This window comes from Rhamphochromis longiceps, linkage group LG17 (assembly GCF_057381845.1).
Source record: "Rhamphochromis longiceps isolate RC_006_pf linkage group LG17, R_longiceps_female_GT1.1, whole genome shotgun sequence".
Lineage (NCBI taxonomy): Eukaryota > Metazoa > Chordata > Actinopteri > Cichliformes > Cichlidae > Rhamphochromis > Rhamphochromis longiceps.
Genome location: NC_140573.1, coordinates 37,094,554 through 37,117,542, shown reverse-complemented (window position 1 = coordinate 37,117,542; position 22,989 = coordinate 37,094,554). Strand labels below are relative to the sequence as shown.

Genomic DNA, 22,989 nt, shown 5'->3' with positions numbered 1-22,989 from the left:
TCCAATGAGGCCAAACTCAAGGAAGACCAACCAAAATTAATGAAATATTCAGTTGCAGAAAATTCCATAACTTGTCTTTTTTGGGGGATTGGAATATGTTCAAAAGCTAGATTTCTGCATTCTGTCACACACACAGAGAGCTACATAAGTGCATTCATGTGTTGAATAAACAAAGATTACATGTTAATGTTTTGTTAGTACCCTTATTTCATTGTGTTACATTTCACCCCAGGATATGTTACAACTAACCCAGACTATGTGGTTAATTGTAACATTTCACTCTTTGTGTTTGAGGCCATACCATGCAATGGGTAATTGTGCTGCAGAGAAAATAGCTGCACTATTTAATAGCCGAGACATGTAAATACTTTGCATTACATTTTGAATCCACTACCTTAAACGAGCTCCAATTTACAGACAGAAATGTCAAAAATGTTACAACTATCCCCGGTCTCCCCTATATATGTGTATGTGTGTGTATATATATATATATATATATATATATATATATATATATATATATATATATATATGTATGTATGTATGTATGTATGTATGTATGGTGGGCGTATAGGTAGCCATGGTTCCTGTCCGTACTGTGGTTTTTTTGTTTTTTTATTTCCAGTGTGCATCCATGGATGCGTCACATGACCATTAATCTTCAGTGCATTTCCGCTTTCACGGCAGCCGAGCTGTTATCAATTGCTTTCCGTGGATGCGTGCAGGATTTTAGTTGAAGCATCTCTGCAGTTTCCACCATCCTGTCCTCTGTGTCTCTTGTTTCCGCACTGAATCAATGAAAGCATAATCATCCTAGGATTGCCTCATCCTCCTCCTCCTCGTCGTCTTCTTCGTCCAGCCCTTCGTCGATCAAGCGCGGCCGAGCTGGGGGGGAATCCGGGGAAAGGCAGCCGCGGCGCCCCGCACCGGCCGACGGACACCCCGCCGCGACGCGCCACTAACATGCTCACCCGTGTAAAGTCCGCCGTGGCCGGTTTCATGGGGGGAATCATGGCCGGGGGTAGCTCCGGGTCAGGCGGCAATACCGGATCCGAGCTGCCGCTGAAATTCCCATATATGAGACCTGATTTCCTTGGACTGTCCCCGGATGAGATCGAGTGCTCTGCTGATCACATAGCTCGGCCCATCCTCATCCTCAAGGAAACCAGGAGATTACCGTGGGCCACCGGATACGCTGAGTAAGTAAAACAAATGCAGTCGGCCTCAAAATCAATTCTTGTTGACTTTCCTGTGTCAGATGCATTTAACATAAACCAAATGATGTGGTTTAGCTGAGGCCTAAGAGCGTGCAGCTGCTCACTCAGCTCTTTATCCCTCCAATTTACTCCTTCTGCTCCTCCTGTTAGACACACAAATCAAGGAGCACGGACTTGAACCTGCACTGTGACCTGTGACCTGTATCCATCTCCAATATGTTATGGTTCATTTAGGGATCACACAACAACCTTTTTGTGTGCAGCTTCTTAAGTGTGGCCTTGAGAAGTAGAGGACAGCATGCATCCAAGGGATCACAGCCCAAGCTGGTTTTCACGTGCAAGAGGATAACGCCTTCCAACAGCAGTATCTGGGATTTAATCTACAGCAGTGCTCCACTCAAAGCTACAGTGTGTCAGTAAAGTCTAGGATCAGGGGTGTCAAACATATGGCCTCAGGGACAGAATCAGATTCCAATCAGTAACAAAGGGCATCGATTTGTGGCTTTTAACTGCATTTTCATGAGGTTTATAACTTTTCCTTCCTTCCTTCCTGTTTCCATGGGTCTTTTCCCACGTCACTGGTCTGGCCCACTTAAGGTCAAAATTGGCTGTATGTGGCCCACAATGTAAAATAAGTTGGACATCTCTGGTCTAGATGCACTGTGGCTCAGTGCAAACTCATATTCTGGCTTTAGAAGTAGCTGACTAGCCTTCAGAGCACACTCTTGTTTGTGTTTTTTCTGCTTGCCGTTTCTGCCGCCTTCAAAGATGGCACGTGAAGCATCTGTCCTCTTGCTGTCATGTCACATTTTACACTGGAGCTTTGCAAACACGCCGCTCAACAAATGTTATATAAAAGCTTACAGTGAATTTAAGACTCATGTGCTGGTTCCACAAATAATCGTAGGGCCCTGCTAACACTGTAAGCGCACTTACACATTTGTTTTTCAATACTTTTTTTCATATCAGGATTTACTAGAAACTATTGCTTAAAAAATCCCTGATTAGAGTGCAGAATATGAGAATGGTAAGCACAATTTACAGAAAATTTAAGAACTTTTGAACTTTTTGAGTGGCTTTTACAAGGGGGGGGGGGGGAATCAATCTCTCCCTTGGAACACCCTGCTAAAATTAATGGAAGCTCAAATCTGCAGTTTATGCTGTATCATGATGCTGAGACAAGGGAATGCATACGATCATACAACTAGATTGGTCAGTTTTTGAGTGAGCGTGTTCACCATTGTGGTGCATTATACTTTCCATTGTGGTTAGATATGATTAGATTTTGCAGGAGCACTTGTCTTTTGTTGTGGTACTGCCATGTCAGCCGCACCCTGCTGTATCCATTTCCTCCCCTTTGTTGAGTTCTAGTTGGCAATCTCTCCCTTCCAACCTGCTATGAGCAGTGTTTGGTTAACATTTAATGATAAGGTACACAAATACATGTGCGATTACCCTCAGAACAAACTAGGAATTCCCTCCTAATTAATCACTACCTTTGACACTGAGGTTATCTAGTACAGCGGTCCCCAACCTTTTTTGCGCCACGGACCGGTTTATGCACAACAATATTTTCACGGACCGGCCTTTAAGGTGTCGCAGATAAATACAACAAAATAAAACTAGTACCGGTACCGAAAAAAAGAAGATTTATTCATAACACACGTGAAAAGACGGGAAAACAGAGTTAACGGTAAAAACGATGACAAAATAATGCTTTAAACCAATAAAAACCCTGAAAACCATACATTTCACACCTGAGCCTCAACTCTCGCGGCCCGGTACCAAACGACTCACGGACCGGTACCGGTCCGAGGCCCGGGGGTTGGGGACCGCTGATCTAGTATGTCTGTAGTAAGTGTATACTTGATAACCCTAGGCTGGCTACAGTCTTTCAACATAGAAGTTCTCAGCTCTAAGCGATGTTGCCTTTTCTCAGTTAGTCTTTGCAACATTAAATGGGGTTTGGATTTGTAAGTAGTTACACTACACTCACTGGCCACTTCAGTAGGTACTTCTGAAACTGCTCAGTAACATAACTATCCAATCAGCGAATCACATGGGAGAAACGCAGCGCATTTAGGTATGTAGACATGGGCAATACGGCCTGCTGAAGTTCAAACTGAGCATTAAAATGGAGAAGAAAGGTGCCTCAAGTGACTTGGACCATGGCATGCTTGTTGGTGTCAGACAGGCTGGCCTGATTATTTCAAAAACTGCTCATTTAAAGTATAGAAAATATCCAGTAAGCAGCACCCCTCTGGGTGAAATTGAAAGGCGACAGTAACTCAAATAGCAACTTGTTACAACCAAGGTATGCAGAAGAATATACTCTTAAAATAGATGGACTGGTGAAACAACAAATTCAGCATCATGGATGTACAGCTGACAAATCTGCAACAACTGTGTGCTAGCTGTGCTATCTGGTCAATATGAACCAAAGTCTCTGAGGAACATTTCCAGGACCTTGTTTAATCTGCGCCACAAAGAATTAAGGCAGTTCTGAGGGGAAAATTTGTGGCCTCACTGATAATTAGAAATATCTAGCCCTTTCTTCTTTTCTGCCCCATAGGGTTATAATACTGAGAAAGCTGGAGATAAATAATGATTATATGCTATACAAATTCCTGTGTTGGCCAGCAGCACATTATTTTTCTGTTTACATGAAGTTTGAGTTTTGACGTATGATCACACCTCACTTTCTTTTCCTGTTTTTAACACATCACACAAAGCTACACTCAGATCTGTGTGAATGGATGGCTCTGAATGGATCGGTGTGGTTAATGAGTTCAGTTCCTCTCTGCATTTATCTGTAATTAAAGCCTCCAGTGTTCTCATTACAGCAGCCGTTTGGGCTCTAGCCTCTTTTTTACATTGGGAATTAATAAGCTAAATATTACATTCCCTTTTTTTTGATTAAGAAATTTCCAAGGCAAACGTAGACATATAACCGAATTTCTCTTGTTAATTTTACCATTTGCTCTATCCGTCCCATGATTAATGATTTTCCACACCCAGCTTAGGAGTTCTTTTAACCAGGCTTTAAATGTATGCGTGTTGAAGCAGTGCACATGAAGCCTACAAAAAGACAAATCACCAAGCTGGTCTATAAACAGCTTCAAGGGCTGAGTTTTAGCTAATACGCAAGAGAACATATGTAGGAATTGGTGCAGGTTTAATTGCCATTCCCAAACTTTATATATAACACACAGTCACATCACCCATTTTGTTGCGTTTGTGGAATTACATTTTGAAGCATCAAGTTTAGGCACTTTGGCTGTGGCTGTCGTTTGGAGCCTGGAGTGACCATATTTAGTGACCATATATAGATGTGCTGACGCTAATGCTGGCAGGCTTTGTTAGCAGCTGCAACCACAGAGTCTGTAATGCACATGGAAACAGATACATGCTAATTAGTGTTAAAAAGGCCCACTAAAATGGGAGAATTGCCAAAGGCAGCTGTAGACAGGGTAGAGCTGGTCAGTTATCAGCTAATTCCATTGCTGTTTTGCTAGCTAGGTTACTAAGGTCTATCCGCAATTCACCAATTTTTAACTGGGATGTAAATTTTAGCTGTTGGAACCAAACTAAATGTCTGTGAAGGTCGTAAAGCGACCATCTTTGAACAGAGGCGGGGGTTTACGACACCAACTCTCTGCCATCTATAATCCAGTTTTGAGATCCCTTCCCAGACGCCTTAACGCCCACTCACATCCTGGGCCATCTGACCTCAGGAATTCGCATGATAAGGTGGGGCCAGGTTTCACAATGAACACACCCGAAACTCTGGCTGATTGGGACCCACACCCAGTTTCACACCTTGGCTCAGGCGATTAGAGGATCATCAGGGGGTCCTTTTGTCCCTCTGTGGGGGGTTACTCCCACTAGGTTTATATCTGGGACTCTCCACCATTTGACCTTAGAACTGAAGAAGCTTCTCGGATGAGAGGTGAAACGTCTTCAAGCAACTTAAAGAAGTCCAGACGCTTTTCTTTGCAAGCTCCTTTGACAACCAAACTAAATGTACCTGCCAAAGAAACTGAATTAACTGACTTCTTGATGCCTTTTAGCACTGTGCAAAAGTCTTAAGCCACCCTTAATTTCTTTATAAAAAATGGAAAATAGGTGCAATGATTGATTGAAATACAAACATATATTGAAATATATAAGTATAGATGGTTAAAAACCATTTGTATTATTCTTGTGATCTTGAAAGCCAATATTTGTTATGACCACCTTTATTCTTCAACACAACTTGAACTCTCATGGACAAGCTCTCTTGTAATTTCTTTAATTAGTCTTCAGGGATATTTTTGCAGACTTCTTGAAGGACATTCAGAGCTCTTCTTTTGGTGTTGGCTGACTTTTTTTTTTTTCTGTTCTCTGTCAAGATGATTCCAAACTTCTTCAAAAATGTTGAGGTCCTGGCTCTGAGGAGGCCAATTCATGACGGATAGTGTTCCATTGTGTATTTTTCTATCCAGGTATGCTTTTACTACATTAGTAGTGTGTTTGGGATCATTGTCACGTTGGAAAATGAAGCTGTTGCCAATGAGCCAATCAGAAATTGGATTTACCAATCCATCAGACCCTTTGTTGTTGATTTGCATCCTTCCATTTCTGTTGAGGCTTCAGTGAACAGTAGGTCTCTGAGAGATGATTTTCAGATAAAGTTCATCTACTGTGTGTAAAATCTGTTGCTGATGATGGAGAAACAAAAAGCGCATTGGATGTCTGACAATGGAGGGGAAAATTAGGTTTTGTTCCTAATGGGAGGAATGGGGGCTGTGTGTTTCGTGTAACACAGTGGGATCATTAAATTAAATGCATCGTTAATGTGGACGATTACCATGTTTTCTGCAGGCAGATTGGATGAAGCAGAGAAACGCTTCCTGGAATTCTTCTGTTGACAAACTCAAATGTGGACGATGCCTCAGAGTGTTTTATGACCACAGTAACTCAGAGGGTACTTATTGCTGTGGGTGCGGTGCTAAAGTTGGAATGCAGAGAAGTTTAATCGCCATTGACGACCACCCAGTGGTCATGATAGCTTTCGCGGTGAGTGACACATTATAGCCTATGCACTGTCATCCTTAGTCGGGAGTTCTCTCAGTACCACAAGAATACTTTGTGGCAGGAAGGGGAATGATGGAATAAATATAACAGGCACCAGCAAATCAACAGTCCACAACCTACTGGTAATCCATTGATCATTTTAGACACCTACAGAAATGTTAGCCAAATAATTTTGTGTTGTGGTTAATAATTCTTTCATTAATCTGCACCATATATTGTTTAACCCTCATCCCACCAACAGATTTAACATAGATGGACTACATCAGGGGTGGGCAACTCCAGGCCTCGAGGGCCGGTGTCCTGCAGGTTTTAGATGTTTCCTTGATCCAACACAGCTGATTCAAATGGTTAAATGACCTCCTCAACATGTCCTGAAGTTCTCCAGAAGCCTGGTAACGAATAAATCATGTGATTCAGGTGTGTTGACCCAGGGTGATATCTAAAACCTGCAGTGCACCGACCCTCGTGGCCTGGAGTTGCCCACCCCTGCAGTAACTGTATTCATCATTCCTTCTATTAAAACTGTAGAGATGAAATTGGATGCCTTTGACTGGGGTCATAGGACAATGATGTGAGATCATTAGGACCAAATTGATTGATAAGCAATTAAAGAAAAAAAAAAAAACGCCTTTGATTTTGACCACTGGGGTCTGCACAGCTCAAACGCTAATGGCACATAACTAAATATTATTAAGAAATTGGCAAAAAGAATTTTTTTATTCAACCTCAGAATGTTCATATACTGTGTATGTATATTCTTACACTATACAGACTTTTGCTATTGTTGCATTATGTATTTTAACAATTTAAAGTATCAGTTATATTGCACTATGCATACACAGACATACACATGTGTATATGCTCACATCGTGGCTCTTTTAACTAAAGCTAATGAGCATTTGAGACCGGGGACCAGACAAGGCTGCTGCCTCACAGAAAGCAACTGACAATAATGTTTATAAATAGACATGCCAATTTCTCTACTCAGACACACAGAAACACACAACAACAACAGCCTCCAGGGATTTTGGCCAGACTTGCCAGTCTAACTTTTTTTCACCATTTATTTGTGACCCAATTACATTATCTAGAGTTAGCAGTTATGCAGCTGGTGTAGTGACCTTTGAGACAGCAAGTGAGAACGAGTGCTTCAAATTAAGAAGCATTTAGTTTAAGCAGAAAAGGTTCACTCTTACAGTGTTGGTGATTTTACTGCTTAGTTATGGCGTGTAGCGTGTGGAGAAGAGTCGCCTGTCGCCTGAATGTTGGGCATTAATAGGAGACTGTTTAAACAAATTCATTATGTCAACTCAAAACATAATACTACTCTGTATTGTTCCAGCAGACTGAAAGAATCCATTGTCACAGGTTCAAATGTGTAAAAGTGTTCACAAACGTTGCTTTAGCTACCTTTTGAAGACTCTTATGGACAAAACACTCTGAATGTATTTTAGTGAATAAAAATATAGATTATATATTTTAAAAACTCATATAGCCAACATGAAACAAACTTTACTTTGTGGACTATTGTTGTCAAGTCATTAGTTTGGTATTCTGGCCATCGACAACTTGGTTTTGTGAAACTAAGGGTTTAATGAAACTGTTTAAGTGTAGACCTAACTTGCAACCCTAATTGCCCTGCATGACCATAAAATAGTGGCTTATTAGTGGCAGCGAAGGCACAAGCTAAAACGTACCCTGAATTATCTCATTTGTCTCTAGACAGTACCATAAGCTATTAAATGAAAGACATGAAATTGTTGACTCTGTCTGCATTTTTAAATCAGGCAGCAATTATTTGCAAAGGAGGTTGCTGTCCTATTTTTACACGTGTCACTAAACCATTAGCTTGCACTGATTTAGGAGCTAGCTTAGTCAGGCTAAGTGTATGGATTTAATGCAAGTTTGTTTGGCTAGCATCATCTCAGGATGGTGGTGCCTGAGATGAGATCTCTTCTTCATAGTATGCCCAGAGTTTTTACATTTATTAAACAAAATCTCGATATTTAGTGTCCCTGTATCGATACAATATTGACACATAAAATAAATTGTAACACTGTGTTATACTTTATACCGTTTAGCTACATTCCAGTTTAGTGTCACCTGTTAGAACATGGTAGAACATGCAAAATCCACACAGAAAGCTCCCAGCCAGAAAAGACATTCAGACTAGGAACCTTCTTGCAGTGAGGTGACAATGCTAAGTGCTGCACCACTAAACCGCAGCTGGGGAAAAACAAACTAACCAAAACTACATATGAGCACAGTGATGTTTGATCAAAATTTCCCAAGATATGTAGAAAAATTGTTATTCTCCAGTATGGGCTGCAGATAAGCAGATAACAATGTGGTTATCGTGCAGACTGAAGACAAAAGTTTTTCTTTTCAACTTTTAAAAACTGTTAGATTAAGAGTGTGGTTTGCCTTTAAAACAATGCTGTTTTTAAATTGTTAGTGGGCTACATTTTTCTGCAAACTCTCTCTGTGGTCTGCCTGTTTTGGGTTTTTTTTGTTTGTTTTTTTTTTTTTTTTTAAAGCACACAAGCACAAATGAAGCTCAGCAGGACTGCGTACATGCACAAAGCGCTGGCCATGTACCCTTTGTACAACTAAGCACAAATAGTCTTCATATTCACCCAGAGGCGATTGTCTCAATGCATCAGGACACTCCCAGCAGAGCAGTACCACAAATAAGCGCTCCTGTTTGATCTTCATCAGGGACATGAAACGTACAACGCATGCTGTTTCATTGGGTCTGCAGATAGAAACCGCAGGCAGTGGGTCTGACTAATTGTTGCAATCCTGCAGTGAGCCTTAATAACTATGAAAGACCCCGGCGCTGTTTCATCCCACAAAAAAAGCTTCTGATTTCAGCTTTTGTTCAACTGCTCGTTCCAGAAAACAGCTGGGAAATCACAGCAAGCGTTGCATCTGATGTTTGAAACAAAGACTTTAACTGAAAAAAAAAATGATATTGGCTGAATGTTGACAAATTTGATTTTTAATCATTCTTTGGTAAAGGCTATTGACAAGAAAATGGGTGACTGCCTATAATATGACTAAACCTGTACATTGTGCCCCATCTTTCAGGGTTATTAATGCTGGTAAGAGTGCGCTGAATGAGGACCAGGCCTGCTGTGAGGTGGTAGTAGCAAGAAGGAGGCCAATGAGCTACTGCCCTCCCTCCACACCCAGCAAGACCCCCACCGCCAAGAGACGCAACTCCTTGCCCAACGGAGAGGGCCTAGGGCTCCATATGGAGCACAGCAGACTAGGAGAGGTAACGGCATGCAAACACACAAATACAGCCTGTACTGTAAATGTTGACAGATTTTGCTAACATGCATACATAGGTTGCAGTGACCTCAAGTGAAGCTACTTGTAAACAACTGTGCAGAATAAAGTTGGTCTTAAAAAATGTTTCTTTTTTTTTTTTTGTACTAAATGCACAGCAAGAGGATTTCTGTGCAGCTTCTAGTTGGGATTAAACTGTTTACAGGCGAGGGTTTGTTGTCCCCATATTTATGGTCCTTAGAGCTGTTTAATGGATTATTTGGTGTGTTGGATGCAACATGTGCAGTAAATCTGTTCTGATGAAATTAAATGGAAAAACTTCATATATTGTTTGACACTGATTTGGCTCATTTGGAAGCCAGATGATTCACCTCTTCTCCTCTTTGCCAGTTTCCAAACAGAAATGTTTGGTTACAACACAGCAATTTTTACAGGACTGCAATATGTCTTAGGGGGAGTTCCTGTTTAGAGATAGTTGTGGTCAAAAGGTCACATGCACTCATCATGGGCATGGAAATGATTGTATGGCATATATCTTTAATGACTTAAAAGAACAAGAATTGGGTGGACAAGTTTGAATTTGATTTGTATCCCCACATGGGTTAAAATTACACGTACACCCCCAGTAATATTTTGTTAAACGGCCCTAAGCGAGCTGTACCTAGACCAGATGCTTTTCGTAGCCATCAACAACTGTTTGGCATAAACATTTGACCACCCAAGAAGGATGGTCAAACAGCCACCCATCTGGATAAGGCTGAATATTTGACCACCCTCCTTGGTAGGGTTCATAATGATTGGTTTCCTGCCACAGACCCAGCTTTGAGCATTTTCAGGAGGGCTGAGGGTTGGGCTTTGGGAAATCCATTCCAGAAGATGTTACAAGCCTGTTTTATCCATTGCAAAACCAGTTTTCCACACAGAAATGTGTCCAGAGTTTTGGACTGTCTTAATCATATTCACTAAGAGAAGATGAAATTGGGTTGTTGGTATTCGCAGACAGTAAATTCCAGCATATGTGATGATGTTTTAGAAAATATCAAACTATAAAAGGCAGTTGTTTGTGTTTCATTAAATTGTTCAGTCAGTGCCACCTCCACAAAACTGTGAGAGGCTCTCTGAGTAAATAGCTGAAACACATGGTAACTTTATCATTAACTCCCCAAAGCTTCATATTGAGTCATTTCTTTGTAAAATAACATTTCCAGAAAAAGATTTCTCTGAAAACGGATATAAATGACAAGACATCGTTAGAGGTTTATCTCCCAATACTTTTTGTTCTCTGTTCAGTCCAAGGACATAGCGTCAAGAAGTTAAAATTTCTTCAGAACTCAGGGTGTGACTACATCTGACCCCAGTTTACCCATTCGCCTAAATTGCGAAAAAATATCCCAAGAGGGATTTTGTGTTACGTGTTTTGCTGTTGTGTTACGAATGGCTAAACTGTCAAACACACAGCTTTACTTCCAAACTCAAGATTTCTGCAAGGCATTCTGAATAATGTGTAATGCCAAGGTGACTTTGCTCTGATGCAGATGTGATAAGGTTGTTCCCACAGATAGCTGATAGGGAAGTTTGACCTCTGGAACACTTGTGTTACTGGACACAATGAGTCATGATGTTCTTGGTCTTTCACTGATGAGTCATACTACATGATCTCCTATCAGCATTAGTCATTCAGCAACATGTTTTTGCTTTGTTTTTTTGGTCCTCTCCTCAAATGTCAGATTGTTTTTAAAAAGTATCTACCGGTATTTATGGATTAAATGACAAGACCAGGGGGAATTTTGGAAAAATTGAAAAAACCCTTTTTTATTGTCTATGTTTGAGATCTCTCTGGGATTTTCCTGCAGATGTAAAGCATGATGTGTTGATGTGTTGTCGAACAAGGGAAGCTATCAATTAATCCTGATTAAAATGCAGCAACAGTATAATTCCTTTATGAGTCTGTATTTTAATGGGATTATGTTTGATTCAGCCGTTAACTGCCCTTTGTTCTGTGCGTTCTCACCATTCGCCTGCAGGAAAGCGAAGGACTCGTGTTTCACTACTGGGCTTTGTTCGACGGTCACGCAGGTTCAGGTGCGGCAGTTGTCGCCTCCCGCTTGCTACAACACCACATCGCCTGCCAGCTTCAGGCCGTCATAGAGATTTTGCGCAACTTGGCATCTCCACCCCCCACCGTGCTGGGCGAGGAGCCAGACTGTAATCCCTACCTCCAGGGAAACACTCCTCACCGTGCCCTGACCCGGGCTGCTTCCCTGCGCGGGGCCACAGGTGCACCAGGCTCCCCTTGCAGCACCCCGCCTCCACCACGCTTTTTTACTGAGAAGAAGATCCAGCACGAGAGCCTGGTGATTGGAGCCATAGAGAACGCCTTCAAAGAGATGGTGAGAGATGGGTGACATGCTTTTGTTACTTAACATTTCAGGAATTTGACACTCATTTGACAGTCATGACTCCAATATCAGCATTTTCACCAGCTTCCTTCCTCTAATCCATCCAAAGCTATTTATGCTTTTATTAACTGTTTGAATCAGCTTCAAAGGCAATTATTAAAACTAATAACTAGTAATTATAGATCTGGTTTTGTGTGTGCTGCTTCACTTAAATGGCTTACTGGAAGGAAGCAAGCTGTTGGTAGTGGTTATTAGTAACATTTCCAATGTGTTTTCCTGTGGTGACAAGTAATCAATTTGAGTGAGACATTGTTTGTTATAAATCCTCCCACTTAGCCATTGTTTTGCTTGGTTGTTCCGGGAGACTGAGATGACCCGTGTTCCTGAAAGTGATAAATAAGGGTGTTTAGCAGGCACAAACATGACTTTTGACCGGGTCACTTGTATTTTGACTCACATCTGGAAACATTTTTAAGTTTGCGTTCACACTGTGATTGTAAGACACAAAGAATATGGTGAAAAGGCAACAGATTCAAGTATTTAACAATGAACTTTATTTCCAATAAATATCTGGCTTAATGACTTTGTTCTTGGACACGTGAATACGTGAGAACAGCGCTGGCATTCACAACAGAAATGGCATTGACACATGAATTAAGTTGGAGGTGGGTTGTAAAGTGGCTTGCAACTCTGGTCAGGTTAAAGCAGCTTAAATGGTCCAACCTATATTAGTGTTATTAACTGGATGTGCAGAAAAGCAAATCTTTGTCCCGCTAGTTGTGGTACTTTTATAATATTGTGCAAAAGTCTTGAGCCACCCCTCGTTTCTTCATATTTTTCTTCTAATTATCCAGACATTGGCTGCCTTTTCACTCATTTTAAGTCCAGTCAATCTACCTGACCATTTTCCTAAAGTTTCTTTTTGTTTGTTTGTTAAGCCACTTAATACTAACCTGTTAATCATTAAAATATAAAAGGGTTACTGACTCAAGGCAGCCTGTCCAAAAACACTTAATTTGTTGACTTTTCATTATTGAATCTATAAGAAAAGTAAAGAGTGTTTAAAAGACATAAAATAATATTTTTACATAAGCAAGGTGATTCCCAAAGAGCTATTAGCTGAATAGCTTATTATAAACTTGGCATATCTCAGCATGCAGTGCAATGGCAGGCCCAAAATTTAAAAAAAAAAAAAAGATAGAAAAGTGTCATCAGGCTATCAATACCATCTAGAAAGCATTTGACTGGCAGTGGCCTAATTGTTTATGAGAACAAAACAGACTGCCAGTGCATGGACTGGCCTCCCCAGAGCCAGGACCTCAGCATTATTGAAGCAGTATGGGATCATCTTCAAGAAGCCTGGAGAAATATCCCTAAAGACTACTTTAAAAAATAGCAAGAAAACTGCCTGAGAGAACTCAGGGTGAGTTAAAGAATAAAGGTGGTCATTCCAAATGTTGACTTTCAAGTTGTACAAATTCTCTTTTTTGCGTTATATACTGTATTTTCATATATATAGTGTTTAATGGTTTGATAAACCTCTGCACCTATTCTCCACTTTACTAGCAAAATGTAAAGAAATGAGAGCAAATGCACTGTAAGAGTAATTATATGCACATCATGCAGGTGCGGCAGTTAAAGTGTCATTTAACGCTCTTGAAAGCAGCAGATGTTTACGGGCCAAACAATTTTTCCATAGTTGGAAAAAAATAATTACAAATAATGAAGGTTACTCTATAATTGCAAGCCACAGTTATTGCTCTGAACAGACTGTACGATTTCGAATGTCTGTGCCGTTGCAAGACGGCCTGCACACAACGTGGTTGATTTCAGTTGACTGTGGTTCGTAAATTTACTTTAAAGGCCACGAAATGATCACAGACGGATTTTTTTAAGCATGCTTTTTAGGAAAAAGCATAACATATTTACATTATCCACATGTGTGCTTTTATGTGTGCACAAAGTAAACACTTACAGGGATGCCAAGCAGATGTGCACATGTAGTTGATGAAGGCGTCAGCGCAAGCTAAACAAAATAAAAGCTTTACATACGGCACGCAAACTCGCCAACATAGACACTTTGAAAAGATTCTCACAAATATTTTCTTTGACCATAACCTTTAGCATCTCTGTTTATTCCTTATTTAAGCAAACTGGGAAGTGATGTCGTTTTAGCAAAACGACACATATATACACACACATTAATCATATTAATATCTTGATCAAACAGCAGCATTGCATAAAAATTCTGTAAATATTTAGCACTTTAATTAAAGGCACGCAGCTAAATTTATGAAAGAGCCTGTGGCAACATCAAACTTATTTCTTATATAGATGTTATCTAAAAGAGAACAGATACTTTTATTCCCTTTCAGTCGTGTGTTTCCTTCAGTTTTTTTTTTCTTTTAATTGTAGGTTTCTTTTAAATTGGTTTGTAAGATCTTTTATGAGGCAAGGATTATGCAGTGTTGCCACTAGATGGCAATGGAAAGCAACCCAAACAGCTCAGGCTGGACTAAGCTTAGACGCTACCCTTCCTCTTTTGAAAAGAAGCACTTTTGCACCTGATTTGACATCTTTTGTAGAGGATTATCACTTCATCGGTTAAAGCCGTGATCTCTACTGAGTTTAAAAAAAAATAAAAAATCAAAAATTCCATCTGAAGCCCACAAGGGGGCTGCTGCTCCTCATGAAGCTCTTTCTGTAGCTTTTCTCTACACAACTGTAAGTCCGGGAGCATTCATCCATGTTTTAGACCATGCTGGGTTTAACTCACTATATTTTCATTATTGCTCAGTTGCTGATCTGATGTGAGAGTTTCTGGGCTGGGAGAAACGTGAGCAAATATTCAGATAAATATGTGCACATGTTTGTTTAAGGCACATAATTACACCTTGTACGTCTCATAACCCGGTCAGCATCAGTCAGCATGAGAGCATTGGTTCACAAAAGGTGCAAGTGGGGACGTGCATTAAATTATCATCAATATTATTATCCCCCTGAAAAACGGAGCTTTTTATTGAGTCATATCACAAACCAGCGCTGTGCAATGATGTGCTTCTGTGATGCTCAGAGCTTCATAAAATCAACTTCCAAATGAGGGTTGTCTTCCAATTTATGCCGAAAAACAACCAAAAATCAGTTTGTGAAAAAGAATTGTTGATCTTCACAAAAAAAAAAGGATAAAAAAAGTTATCCCAACGTGTCCAGGTGTTGGGATCTGGAGTGAGAAGTATCATCAAGAAATTCGAACAGAGCCACACAGAACAAGGCTGGTAGAGATAGGCAGTGAAAGATTTCTAGAAAACTAGTGAGAAATGTGTCTAAAGATTCCAGAACAACTGCCAAGACACTAGAGACACAAGAGAATGACTTAACCAAGTCAGGAATTGTGATGCCGAAGAAGACATTCACTGGAACCTCGCACATGGAATGGACTGTGAGTATAGACCAAGAAAAAGTCCACTTTTGCAGAAGAGACGCCTTCAAACCAGACTGAAGTATCTTAAGGACAACCTCGAGAATGATTCGGTATACTACAAGTCTATCAAGAGACGTCTTGTCAGCGTGTCTTTAGTTGGGAATCTAATCAAGGTGGGAGGAATCATGAAGTAAGGACGTGAAGATTCTGAAAGCAATTAGCAGGAAAACTGAGCCTGGGTCAGCACTTTGTCCTCAAAACACGACAACTCAAAACATACATCACTCCTGGCGAAGAACTACCTCTACAAGACAAAAGTGGACGTTACCGACTGACCTGCTGAAAAGCCCTGACTTGATTCCCATCTTTTTTTAAAAAACAAATAAAAAATCTGTGGGTTGAACTGAAGACCAAGTTTCAAGCCATCAAATCTGGAGGAGCTTGAGAGATTTGCCAAAGAAGAATGGTGTGAGATGTCTCCTGATGATGCTCTATTTGTGTTTTATTGTGTTCCATTGTTAGTGTATTTTATCTAGCCTTCAGTTGGTATAAAACAAGCCAGCATTTTTTTTCTGCACCTTTTAGTTTTGTGCAAATTTCACCCATCCATCTTTTTTTATTATTGTTCTGCCTGCTTATTCATTATGTGAATCCCTTAAAAATACTCTACAGTCTGTGTAGTGCATTTCTAGCAACGTTTTATGATTGTGCATTGAAATAAACTAGCAAACTGAATCTCTTTTAAAACAGTAAAGGACTCAAAAAGGAGCGTACATAGCGTACAAAGGAGTGTACATTAAACATCCATTGCTGCTCTGACCTGATAATTATAAGTCCACTTGCAAGCCATCTCATGTATCGGTATCTTCGTGATTCGCTCACAACATGCACTTGTTTACTGACACAACATCGACTTGAGGTGCAGGTTAAACCAATCGATAGTCTCATTCGATGCCCACACTTTGTTCGCCTTTCTGAGAAGTTGACGAGGGTTCCTCTTGCTCGCTGTTTGCTTGTGTATTTCTCCCTCTCGTGGTTCTTGTGTTTGTGAATAAAGTCTTACTCTGTGTAGTGTATGTAAACTCTCCTTCTGCCCACATGAGGACCAAGCCATGCAAAAGCTTAACTTGTTTGGCGTTTCCTAAATCTTTGTCATGTGGGCGGTCGTGGGAGTGTTTTCGAAGGTCTTACCGATTGTCTTCTCGCACGATGCTCCTTTAAAGTCTCCGTCTCTTGTCCTTACCTCTGCTAGGACGCCCAGATCGAGAGGGAGAAGCAAGTTTTTAACATCACAGGAGGATGCACGGCTCTCACTGTGGTTTACCTCCTAGGAAAGCTATTTGTTGGGAACGCAGGTGACAGCAGGTACCTGTGCTTATGTTTTGCCCTTGAAGTTTGAAAAAAAACAAAACACGTCATTTGAATGATCGGTAATGTTTTCCAACACTTTATATGTCTTTGTGTGCGCAGGGCTATCATTATTAGAAACAATGAGATCATTCCCATGTCGACAGAGTTCACACCAGAGTCAGAACGACAGCGACTCCAGTTCCTGGTAAGGAAACTCTCCGCCTTTCACTTTTCCTAAGAAACACAACAAGTGTTTATAATTTCTTTGGAAGTGCAGTGGTGCTTAACATTCACTCATATTTCTATAATGAAATCTGAATATTGATGAACGCACAGTTGGATCTATAATTTGTTAGACCGAGATAATTGTAATTCTGCCTCTGTACACTAGCACAGGATTTTAAATCAATCAAGATGTGAGTCAAGTGCAGATTTCCAGCTCTAATTCAACAATTCAACGACTGCCTCAACTCAACAACTTCACGTCACCACATGTTGTTTCCTCCCCTGAGATGCTCCGCTAGGCCTTCAGCTGCTCCTTGTTTGTGGCTCTTTCTGTCTTCACTTTTGTGTTAATAACTTAAAAGCTTGCTTTATTGGGTTGAACGAGCAGAGAGTGAGGCCCTGTACACTTCAGAATTCATCCTGCTGCTTCTGTCATACACTTCAGATCGTCAGCGCTTCCTTTACTTCTCCTACAGGTTCATCTTGGTTTCATTTATCCAAAGATTCTTTTTCATAATTGTTCTCTTTGATGTTCTCTGCCAAGTCTAACAGTGTACCTGTTGAGAGTAACCAGTAGTTTGCACCATGTTGTAAAGCCTCTGTATTTGCATTCATGAAGGCGTCTGTTGATTGTAGACCTCGACGAAGTTACGCCTCCCTCATGACTTTGTTAAATATTGTGACATTGTTCTTCTTAACCATGTAAATAATTCATTTTAGTTGACTTCTGTGGTGTTGCTGAGCTGGCCAGTGTTTTCCTTCTTTATAAGAATGAACCAGATTGTTGATTTGTCCCCTAAAGTTCTGGCGGTCCCTCCGATAGATTTATTTTGATGTTTCAGCCTTTCAGCATCTATGACATCTATTTGGGGCTCAGATTTCAAATTGCAGTAATAACAGCTATGAATAAATAAAAAAAAAGATTTATTACTTAAAATGATCTATGATTTAAAATTCACTGTGTTTGTGTACAGAGGCAACACATAAAAAAAACAAATAAAAAAAACTTTGTCTTTTTCTGACAAATTATGGACCCCACTGTACATGCAGTGGTACTACGTATACCAAATATACATTTTTATCCAATTTTTATAATAAATATGACCCATAGCATAATAAGTAAAGAGAACCTAAAAAAATTAGATACAAATATTTGACTTGGCAATTTTTGTGGAATTAAATAATCCTGTTTAGCTAACTTAACCTGATATAAACTTAACATTAATTTATATGTTATGTGAATCCTATGTTCAAGCCTGTTTGCTTCAACTCTGTACAAATAACTTGAGATCCTAAGGAAGTGTTTTTTTTATAGATACTTTTTTTTATTTTTTTCATAAATATACTAGTAAAGTGTTAAAGACTCATATATAACAAATCTAAAGTTAAAAGTAAGTAGTTCGAGTTGCTTCAAGGCTTCAAGCTGCTCTAAATGTTTGGTTTCAAGCAGGTTTTTTTCAGCTGTTGGCTGTGGATATTATTAACATGGCCATCTGAGGTGTGTTTAAATCTTCTGTTCATGAGGGGCAACCAATGAGAAGAAAGTTTGCTTAAAGGGGAGGGACTTAGAACTGGGATTATTTTGATTTTTGAGTCTTTCAAAGTTAGTCTAGTAGAGTCCTTGAATAAAAAAATATGGAGCTGGTAATGAGCATATTAGAGCAAATTTAAGTGTAAATGACACTGATGTCATCACACAGTTTGTGCGTCAGAACACTGAGAAGATTCTCTTTCAGCTTCTCGCAGTTCTTTAATAATTAAATTTCAAATAGTGTTTGTTTCAACACTTAAAATTGGGCAAAAAAACCTACAGTGATGGGTAAGGATGCTCCGCACATCTGCCACATAATGACTCGAAATTACTGTCTGTCCTCCAGGGTTTCATGCAGCCTCACCTGTTAGGAAATGAGTTCACGCACCTGGAGTTCCCCCGGAGAGTTCAGAGGAAGGAGGTGGGCAAGAGGATGCTCTACAGAGACTTCACCATGAACGGATGGTGCGTTTTTCCCATTTAACATTTCACACACGGGTGTCATGAAGCACTTAACGACGGCAGACTCCCACATCCCTAAAGCAGGCTGCGTTACCGTGTACGATGCCATTCAATTTATAACGTGGAATGAAAACTGCTAATTTTCGGGGTCTGGCAGACCTCAACCCTCTCCCGCTGCATTCTTAATAGATGGAGTTATGATGGGGGGAAAAGTCTCTGCTCCTGCCTCTTTTACTCTTGCTCATAATATGGCATCCGGTGGGAGCTGAGGAGACCAGCAGAGAGCTAATGAGGGAGAAGCCTAACCTGATTCGATATAATGATACAGCAGAGATGGTCCTGTATGTGCGTTGTTATGTGGGTTAGCAAGGCACCATGCTGTTTGACTGTGGCTGCAGTGGAAGCCAGTAATGAGGTGTGCTTTTACTGACACAATCGCTCCCTCTCCCCGACACACAGGCACATACAGTACTGTTCCTATTGTGTGATGTATATTTCACTGTGACACTGCCCCTCGAAAGCAGAGATGTGCCAGCCAGGATGTAGCGCCGACTTTCTCTTCACATCGGAGAAAGGAAACTGTTTGGAGTCATTTGTTGTATTTGTCCATATTTCAGTAGAAGGAGGAAACATTTGAACATTTCTGGAACTGGTGCAGATTTAATAGAAACATTTTGTTGCAGATTCCAAACTACAATGGACAAGCATCATGGTGTGATTGGTATTGGTTTGGGGCATAGACTGTATATTAAAAATGGACTTAGTCACAGTGATGATGCTTATTGCTTTTTGGACTGCCATCTTGAAGCTTTTTGGGGGCATTTTGCCAGTCATCTCATGTTTGCCTGATGTTCAGCAGCTGCTACTAACCTAGCTGGTGTATGCTAGGTTTATTAGATGCTTTTTGCTGAAGATGATTGTTTAATGTGGCTTTTAATGGTATTGATTAAAGTATTTTTGGTCAACCAGACCATTGTAGTTAAAAGCGGTAAAACCCAACGATCTGAAAGATGGTGGAAAGAGGGGATCAGCCTGAAGCAATATTTCCGTATGGATTCATCACCACTAGTGGACACTTTTGAAATTACGCTATTCATCTAATCTAGAAATATAAAAAAATCGTGGCATGTTTTGTATGAGTAACCTTTCTTTAAGTAAGAATTCTCAAACATTAACTGGTCTGTAGACAAAAATAACAGCTCATCTGTCCACTGAAAATGAGAAACTCACTGCAGTGGAAAAAAGAAAATCCAGGTACAGTGGTCCCTCGTTTATCGCGGCAATTATGTTCCAAAAATAACCAGCGATAGGTGAAATCTGCGAAGTACCCAACTTTTTATAGTTATTATAGATGTTGTCAGGCTGTAAAACCCCTCACTACACACTTTATACACTTTTCTCAGACAGGCATGAACATGTTCACACGTTTCTCTCTTGTTTAAACACTCTCAAAGTTCAACCCTTATAGAAAAATAAGTCCAGTATTATAGAATGAAACCAAAGGCACCTGCGGGTAAAATATTTCGTCGACATTGTTGTGTTTGTTGGGGAGAAAACGTACAAACATACAGTACAGCAGAGTCACACTGCTAGCGATCCAAGATTTATGTAAATTTGACAAGCTGAACGCATTCTGTACTGTACAGGAGACACGGCACAAGATTGATTGACAATGGTCTACAGCCAATCAGCACGCAGAACACAATGCGCTTTTAAAAAAAAAAAACAACACACACACATGGAAAATTGCACAATAAAAATCCGCGAAACAGCGAGGCCGCGAAAGGTGAACCGCGTTATAGCTAGTAAGAGTTTCTCTACAAGTTATTAAATCATGGGGTGTACGTAGTTTTTCACAGGACTGCAGATCTCAGCTTTCTATTAGGTTCATTTCATCATAATTTGCTGATAGTCGCAAATTGAGTCAGCTGGAGAATAAAGCTGAAGTAGCTTATGGCTTGTTTACTCCAAGCAGTGAATTTTCAGTACTGAGAATGAGAATTGTCATTCAGAAGTTCCCTCACTTTCAACGTAAAATGGTGGGAGAAAAAAAATTAGAGTAATCTTTATTTTGCATTTGTCTGTCCGTGTTAAGTTTGACACGCACGGGCAGGAGGGCCGCTGATGGATGAAGACGATGTAGAGGTAGAGATGACAGAAGAGATGACAGAAAGAGAGCCTTGCCTGTGGGTCGGGTAAAGTACATCACTCACTTTTGAGACAGACGGACAGATGGGCAGAAAAAGACATGGACTGACAGACAGAGCAAACCCTTACTCAGATAATAAAGCTGTTTGAAGTTGTTGATATTCTCCACTGACTGGTGACGCCAAACCTAATCTAGCCAGTTTAAGTACATCAGCGTCAGCCAGGGAGTCTTTGAGTCTGACATCAAAGCTCCATTTCTAAGTTCGTTTTTCAGATCTCTCCCCCCACCCACTTTATGCACTTCTGAACTTATTTTTGTTGCTTCATTGCGGATCCTGAGATTCCCTCCCTCTAGCTTTCTTGCTAAAATATTCAGCTCAGAAAACACTTGTTATTACGCCCTAGAGAGTCACTCTGGCGTTGACATGCAAGCAAAATCAAAAACCTAAAAGTGTGTGATTCACTTTGTTGCTAACCTGTGTGTTCGTCCTTAGACACAAGTTATTACTACAGTAAGAAATGGGACAATCATAAATTAACATTTGATTAGAGACAAAAGTAAAATATAGAGTTTCCAAAATTATTGTTTGTGTGTAGTTAAAGTTACCTTGATCTGTGGCTACTAGTTATTTGAGAGGTTGGGAGTTGAATAGATAAAGTCATTTATCAGGTAAGAGGTAGCATTGATGATTCTTTCAAATCTTTGTCCATCAGGTGCTTCGGTTTTATAAAAGTAGAACAGTAAATAGCCGTACCTCTTAAACTGCCACCCGGAGGCAACAACTGAAGTATTGGTGTGTGGCTAAAATGTTAGCTGTCACTGCTGTAGAAGAAATTGACTTCCAATTTCCATTTGGGTTTCTGTCCGTCCACCCAACTTATGTACAGTGCCCTCTAAAAGCACGTTAACAGCAGTGTGAAAATTTCAAACTGACTTACTCGTCATTACGGATGATCGATGATGCTGATACACGTCATTGCTGGTGATGGATGACACCTGCAGCAGGACGAAGTGTTCAAAGTACAGACTGTTGTTTTTTTCTTTTTGGTCTGGCTGTGTACAAAGCAGTTCCTCCAGACTCACTGATCACACCTTTCATCCATAAAAATCCCAAAACGCGCTGAAACCAAAGCAACAAATGTCTTAAATGACGTTTATCTGTGAACTTTTTTTGCACATCTGAAACATCAACTTCCGAATTGCCATTTAGAGGTGACCAGCCATCACACATAAATCTGCTTATGTTAGGGGGACATTTTTTGCCATTGTGTTCACCGTGAATAGAATCGACGTATAAATGGCTTAAGGGGCAATTGTTGAAACTATTGCACACTAAGTGGTGTGATTTATATTTCCTGGATTATATGAGGTTTGACTGGACCACTGTTTGATGTAGAAGTATCTGCGTTACAGTCCCTGGCGTCAATCTGTAACTCAGTGTACCGCATGTTAGGGAAGAGGTTGTAGAACCTGTTTATTGTGGATCTGCTGTAGAGCAAAATATTCACCATAAGCTACCGAGACACCAAGATGGCATTTAAGATAGGGAAGAAATAAGACCCCTGAGCCCCTCTTTTTTTTCCCTTTCTGAAAGTACACATGCTTTTCATGTGTGTCTGTCAAACATAATTAACATATACACGCTTTAAAAAGTGCGCCTATGAAAGAAAAGGGGTGGAAAAGGGAAAAATTCATTGCCTTGATCTGCATTTCTTTTCTCATGCACAGGGCTTACAAGACGATCGAGGATGAGGATCTCAAGTTTCCTCTTATATACGGTGAAAGGAAAAAGGTAAGTGTGTGTGTGTGTGTCAGTGCAAGTTTTACTGAGTTTGTGTGTCTTCACCAACCCTTGTGTGGTTTGT

General features: G+C 40.3%; 1 protein-coding gene across 1 annotated transcript in view; it reads left to right on the top strand.

Moving 5' to 3' along the window:
- The first annotated feature begins 543 nt into the window (after positions 1-543).
- The window catches only part of LOC146650131 (protein phosphatase 1H-like), a 32,690-nt gene continuing 10,244 nt past the window's right edge, over positions 544-22,989 (top strand). The window contains exons 1-7 of the mRNA XM_085386763.1: positions 544-1,199; positions 9,384-9,573; positions 11,612-11,977; positions 16,660-16,772; positions 16,878-16,962; positions 18,860-18,978; positions 22,853-22,916. Of these exons, the coding sequence (XP_085242889.1) occupies positions 964-1,199; positions 9,384-9,573; positions 11,612-11,977; positions 16,660-16,772; positions 16,878-16,962; positions 18,860-18,978; positions 22,853-22,916 (1,173 nt within the window). The 5' untranslated portion in view covers positions 544-963. The remainder of the gene's footprint in view (positions 1,200-9,383; positions 9,574-11,611; positions 11,978-16,659; positions 16,773-16,877; positions 16,963-18,859; positions 18,979-22,852; positions 22,917-22,989) is intronic.